The 7,023-nt window shown below is 39.0% G+C and overlaps 1 protein-coding gene across 1 annotated transcript; it reads right to left on the bottom strand.

The window, feature by feature from the left end:
- Nucleotides 1–265: 265 nt before the first annotated feature.
- Nucleotides 266–937, bottom strand: LOC137838734 (uncharacterized). The gene has a single exon (XM_068647960.1). It carries the CDS (start codon nt 935–937, stop codon nt 266–268), a length of 672 nt encoding a protein of 223 aa, XP_068504061.1.
- Nucleotides 938–7,023: the final 6,086 nt, after the last annotated feature.

The raw sequence follows: 7,023 nt of genomic DNA, 5'->3' as shown, positions 1-7,023 counted from the left end.
GGACAGTACCTGGTTCCTCACACCATCGGTCCCCTACCTGAACACCCTTCACTTCATTCCTGAGTCTTCTCCACCTCAGAGATGAGTGAAAAAACCTAGTACAAGAATCTCCACTCTTGAACCAACTTGCTCTAGCCTTTTGGCACATAAGTGATTCAAGTTTTTTGTCATTTTCTACCAATCGACTTGTCAACGCCATTTTGTTAAGCCTTTCACTTTCCTCTAGACCCCCGTTACAATCTCTGTTGTCTAGCTCCTCCAGCTCCTATAGAATCCTCCTCTTAGTAGTATGAAGGTTACCGAACACCTCTCTGTTCCACACTTTTAGATCTGACTTGAGGAGTTTCATTTTCTTTTTAAATTTAACTATTTTGTTCCCCTGGACTGAGAAGGATTTCCATTTATCCTTAACCATGATGTTAAACCCCCTCTCCAGAAACCAAGCCTCAATCGATCTAAAGGGTTTAGGACCCCAATCCTTCTCCACAGATTTTATCACCAAAGCACAATGATTAGATACTTCCCTTCGAAGAACATACTGTTTGCACATGGGCCACTTCAAAAGCCATTCTTCCATGACTAGCCCTCTATCAATTCTACTTTTAGCTGTTCCATCCGGTCTAAACCACGTATAATTCTTGCCAACCAAAGGTAAGTCTAACAAGGACATGTATTCAATGAAGCTGTTAAAACCGAATATCTCTCTTGCCTGATCATTCCTACCCCTGACTCCTTTCCTCTCAGATCTGCTTCTCACAGCATTGAAGTCACCACAACAACACCAGATTGATTCTTGTGACGCCGCTTTAACATTAGAGAGCTCCTCCCATAGAGTCTTCTTTGCATTCAGTGCACAGGGAGAGTAAACGTTGGCCACAACACACTTAACGGACGATTTTACATGTTGACCAACGACCACAGTAAAACCTTTCCCCATCAAGTGATATTCATAACTAAAGCCTTCTTTGTGCCACAAGGACAAAAGGCTTCCACTCCCCTCCTCCACTTTATTGTGTATCCAGCCTACATTATTATCACCCTACAAAGCAAAGCACCTAGCTTCCGAGATGTCCTTAGCCTTTGTTTCTTGTATACAAACAAAGTCCGCCTCCTCCCTTCCTATTAAATGCCTCATGTACCTCGACTTGGTACCACCCCCCAGACCTCTTATATTTAAGTTGACAATAATCATAAAAGACCTCCCTTCTTCCCTTCCTCTACACATCTCATGGTCTTCAAATCCCTTTCCTCCAGACACGAGTACTCCTGAACAACCTCCTGTTCGTCCTTTCGACACCTTATCCCTACTTTCCTACTAATCTCCCACAACTTAATCGGTTCCTCTGGCGAATCAGACTCACGCAACCTTAGATTACAGTTATCAATATCTCCATCAGAAAGAGAAACTGCAGGCATACCTTGTCTAGAAAGAGAGGATAATGCATTCTGCGGGCATTTGTTTCTGATTCTAACAGATCGCCTTGGGTGTGACTTGGAGCCTTCCAAATCGACAAGGCCATTGATTTTCCACCGACGCTGGGTGATTGTAACTCCCCTTTCCTCATGCCCACCACCTTCTCCACCCCCAAACAGCAACCCACCTCTTCTGCGGTGAGTTCTGATCCCAAAAACATCGTCTTGGGTTTCGGAAGTGACGTTACCAAATTGTGCCCCTTCGTGCTCCAACGGCTTCTTCTTCGACTCACTCTCCAACTCCATATATATATTTCTGCTAACTTCCTTCACAACATTCTTATTGTTCCGCTGTTCCTGCAAAGAATTCGTTCCCTCTCCTCGTGCTCCCCCCTGTCTTCCTCCAGTTCGAATTCTCGTCTCCCACTCGGATCCATGGTCCAACAGAGAATTACCAGGCCCTGACCCGGAATAGCCCACTCCCATACCCGTCTGCACCACTTCTTCTTGGGCTTCCTTTCTACCCTGGCCCAGACCTAGCACGTACATGTCTTGGATGTACATACTTTCAACATCCACTACTAATCTGGCCAGCTCAGCATGTGCATAATAACTACAGTGAGAACGCTTGCAAGCCTGAACAACAGCGTTACCAAAATCAGGTTCCTCAAAAGACTTCTGCCTTTGACTTTCCTCATCAGTGAAAGAATTATCACCTTTTCCCTGACACGAACAGATCCCTGCAGAGAGCTCCCCTAAACGGTCATTTGATCGCTGCGCCTGACCTCCGTCCTCCTCTCCACCTCCGACCACCTTCCCCTTCGTCTGACTCCCTTCTAAAAAGAAAGTCATCTTGTATAAAAAAATCTTTGTGCCCTCCTTTAAGACACTCTTTAGATAAGAGAAATATCAAGGTCATCATGATAAAGATCCTTAATGTGATCAAAACCAAGAAATGAGAACCCAAAAGATTTAGCAAGGCATATCTTCTAGAAAGTGCATCGGCCACAACATTTATTTTGCCTTGCTTATGTTTGATCACATAAGGAAATTGCTCAAGGAATTCCACCCACTTAGCATGCCTCTTGTTAAGTTTGTTTTGGCTTTTCAAATATTTAAGAGACTCATGATCACTATGAATCACAAACTCTTTAGGAAAAAATAATGTTGCCAAGTAAACAAAGCTCTAACAAGGGCATATAATTCTTTATCATAAGTGGAATAGTTGAGATGACTCCCCTTCAATTTCTCACTAAAATAAGCTATGGGGTGGCCCTCTTGAAGGAGAACAGCCCCAATACCTATACTTGATGCTTCTCCCAATCTCAAAGGTTTTAGCAAAATTAGGAAGGGCTAAAATGGGAGCATTAGTCAATTTTTCTTTTAAAATCTCAAAAGCTTTTTGTCGTGCTTCTCCCAATTGAAAAACCACATGGACCTTTGCTACTCACAACAAACCCTAGGAATTCTATATGATCAAGTGCAAACATACATTTAGCAAGGTTAGCATACAAATGTTCCTTCCTAAGGGTTTCTAAGACTTGTCTAACATGCAACCTATGGTCATTCAAAGATAAGCTATAAATGAAGATATCATCAAAATAAACAACAACAAACTTACCAATGAAAGGTCTCAAAACATGATGCATGAGGCGCATGAAAGTACTTAGAGCATTAGTTAAACCAAAGGGCATAACTAACCACTCATATAAACCAAAGTTGGTCTTAAAAGCCGTCTTCCATTCATCACCCGGTTTGATACGGATTTGATTGTAGCCGCTTTTAAGATCAATCTTTGTAAAGATTTTAGAACCATGTAATTCATCCAACAAATCATCAAGCCTAGGTATGGGATGCCTATACTTAATCGTAATGTTATTGATAGTCCTACAATCCGAACACATCCTCCATGTGCCATCTTTCTTAGGGACAAGGATAATAGGCATAGCACAAGGGCTCATGCTATCTTGGACCCAACCATTTTCAATCAAAGCCTCTATTTGTTGGCGAATTTCCTTGGTTTCACTTGGATTGGTCCTATAGGCCGGATGGTTGGGTAAGGAAGATCCTGGAATCAAATCAATTTGGTGCTCAATCCCTCTCAAAGGGGGAAGGCCTTTTGGAGGATCTTGAAACACATCTTGAAACTCCTTTACCAAATTATCCAAGCCATGAGGACTATCAACAAGTGGTTCTAACTTAAGAGGTCTAGGGATAGCTAAGAAAATAGGACTGTGAGCCACTATTTCCCTTTGGACCTCATGCCTAGACACAAGAAGTGTAGGCTTAGGACTTTTTTCTTTTTCACTCTCCCTCTTTTTCTTCATTAGAATTTGGTCCTCATGGACTTCTCGGAGAGAGAGATTTCAAAGTAACCTTGTGACCATGGAAATCAAAAGAAAGTTTGTTGGTAAAACCATCATGAAAAACTTTTCTATCATATTGCCAAGGCCTTCCCAAAAGAACATGGGTTGCTTCCATGGGCACAACATCACATAATACCTCATCTTTGTATTTTCCAATAGAGAAATGGATGAGGACTTGTTTATTCACAACTATTTCTCCTACTTCACTAAGCCATTGCAATTTGTAGGGCTTTGTATGAGAGATAGTAGGCAATCCAAGTTTATCTACTACTCTTGTACTAGCCACATTAGCACAACTACCCTCATCCACTATTAAGGAACAAATGTTGTTTTGAATAAGACATCTTGTATGGAAAATATTTTCCCTTTGACTTTCATCAAAAGGTTGTGAAACTTGTCCAAGAAGTCTTCTCACAATTAACAAATCTCCTTCAATTGGACTCTCACTCTCATTCTCACTAGATGCCCTAGAATGTGAAGAATGCCTAGGTGAATCCGAATCATGCTTACTCATGACAATGCCATTATGCACAAACATATTCCTTTTAGAAGGACAATTAGTCGCAATGTGACCATAACCCATACATTTAAAGCATTTCTTACTAGACGATTTAGTTGGTGATTTAGGCATAGAAGTAGAAGGCTTAGATTCCTTTGGTTTGAAAGAAGAATCTTTAGAAGGAAATTTAGAAAAAGACTTTTTGTTCTTCCAAGAATTGTTGTAGTAACCATCATTGGGAGATTTTTGAAAGAATTTTTCTTAGCAAGTTGGGCTTCCACCTTCATTGCAAGATGAACCAAAGAGCCCAATGATGAATACTCTTGAAGTTCAATAATATCTTGAATATCCTTCCTTAGACCACTCACAAACCTAGCTATCAAAGCTTCCTCACTCTCACGTCTATCTACCTTAAGCAAAAGCATTTCTAATTCCTTGAAATAAGCATCCACACTTAGCGTGCCTTGTTGAAACCGTTGAGTTTCAACATGAGGTCTTTCCTAAAGTGTGGTGACACAAACCTAAGGCGCATTTGATCCTTTAAAGAGTTCCAAGAGTCCACGGGAGGACCCTTGTGATAGATAATGTCCTTTACAACACCATGCCACCATTTCATGGCATAATCACTAAACTCTAAGGTGGCTAGCTTAAACTTGTGTTCATCTTGGACCTCATGGATCTCAAAAATTTGTTCACATGTAGCCTCCCAATCTAGATACACATTAGGATCATTATCCCCATTGAAACTAGGAATTTTGACCGAAGGGAGCTTAGCCTTTGTGTCTTGGTAGTAGCCATCTTCACGGTGATGCCTTTCTCCATGAGCATGAGGTCTATATCCATGAAAGTGGGGTTGAGGTCTCCTTCTTCTGTGTTCCTCTTCACGACCATGATCATTGGAAGAGCCTCTAGATGAAGGTCTATGATAATGACGCTCTCCATGGATAGAATGAGAGGACCTAGCTTGCTTCATTTCAATGCTTTGCAATTTTTCCTCCAACCGTCTAATAGCTTCATCTTGGAGTGTAATGGTTCGCTTTGCCTCTTTTAATTCACCAAGAACAGAAGCTTTGCTAGGAGAATGCTGTTTGTAAGACTCACCATTGGAATATGAAGCCATTTGTAAAAGAAAACAGCAAACAAAAAAACAACAAACAAAGTTAGCAAAATAAATTGGAACCAAACTGCGGAAGTGAAGTGTCACTTAAATCACTCCAAAGAAAGAATACTCCCTTTACCAAGCTGATCTTGAGGCCTTGAGTAACCTCAAATGAAAGATGTCAAAGCAAGAGCACACAATCTTCAAAGCCAAACACCACAAAACCAATGAATAATGAAAGACAAGCAAGAAAAGGTATAAGCAATAAAAGGCTATAACAAAAGGAATACTAGATGTATGACAAACTCAAAGAGTAATGAATAAAAGACAAGCAAGAAAATAAGGTACTCAATGAAAAAGAAGGCACACAAAAGATACCTAAAGAAAAGCACTAGAGTAGATGAAGAAAACAAAAATAGAGCTACAAGAAATATTTTTTGTGCAAACTGTGCTTGATGTTCACCGATTTATCTGGAATGATATAAAGCGAACTGGATTATGAAATTTTAACCACAGAAAGTTCAAGATCTTAGCTCAACAATGGCACTGGAATTACTCAAAAAAAGTAAGCCAATTAATTGAGATAAATTTTCTAAAATCGCTGCCAGATTACTGTATTTTTTTCAGCAGAATTGCACACTTTTTGTTTTTGATTTATCATTTTTTTTGTACTTTGAATTTTGAAGTACTTATTTTTTCTACACTTTTATAACACATTAAAGAACACAAATCCAGAATTTCAGAAATTTCCAGTGAGTAAATCAATTGCAATAAATCGAAACAGTGAGCATGTTTTCAGAAAAACAGAGGAATCCTAACAGGAATGAAAAACAGAATTAAGAACTAGCAAAGACTTAATGGAAATGATGTATAGGAACTTGTATAGATCTAAAATACAAGTATGAACTCAAAACTAAAACAGAAAATGCACAAAGGATCAAGACACAAGTTCAGAAAAACTGTATTACATCAAAGCAAGAAACAAAAAATACAATAAAAGTACTACAAGAAGTGATGACATTCTTGGAAAAACATGACTATGACAAAACTTGTATGGATTTTAAAAAGGAAAAGACACAAACACATGATAAACACAATTAAGAAAACAGCAATAAAACTCAAAATAAGCCTAAAAACAGAAAGATAAACAACAAGAATTATAGAGCTCTTGAATTAAAAGTGCAACACAACTCAAAATTAAACAAGAACAAACCTAAACTCTAGATACCACATGATATGATTCCACTAGCAAAGTAGAGATGATTCTTTGATATTTTATGGAATCAACTTGAGTTGGAGAAAGAATAGGCACTTTTAATAGAATTGGATCAATGTTCTATGTTTCAAGAACTCACCAAAACTTGCACCAAACACCAAACTCACATGGAAGATCCATCTATTGCCAATTGAACCGATTAAAATGTGTATAAAAGCAAATGAACCTAATAGAAAGCTTCAAATACAGAAATGAACCGAACAAATCAAGCTAGAAGAGAAATGAACCGAACATAAAATGGAAAGGAAGCACAACATCGAATAGAAAGAAGCTTAAAACATGTTTATCATTTCGTAAAGCATGGAAAATGAAATGGAAGATGAAAGAGAGAAGAACTTATGAAGATGAAGAGCTTGACTAGTGATCACGC

This window comes from Phaseolus vulgaris, chromosome 4, assembly GCF_000499845.2.
Source record: "Phaseolus vulgaris cultivar G19833 chromosome 4, P. vulgaris v2.0, whole genome shotgun sequence".
NCBI classification, from domain to species: Eukaryota; Viridiplantae; Streptophyta; class Magnoliopsida; order Fabales; family Fabaceae; genus Phaseolus; species Phaseolus vulgaris.
Note: the sequence above shows the minus strand (reverse complement) of the source record. Positions and strands in the feature narration are given on the sequence as shown.

Excerpts from the sequence above, each read along its gene's own strand:
- LOC137838734 (XM_068647960.1), bottom strand. The coding sequence starts at position 937 with ATGGGGAAAGGTTTTACTGTGGTCGTTGGTCAACATGTAAAATCGTCC.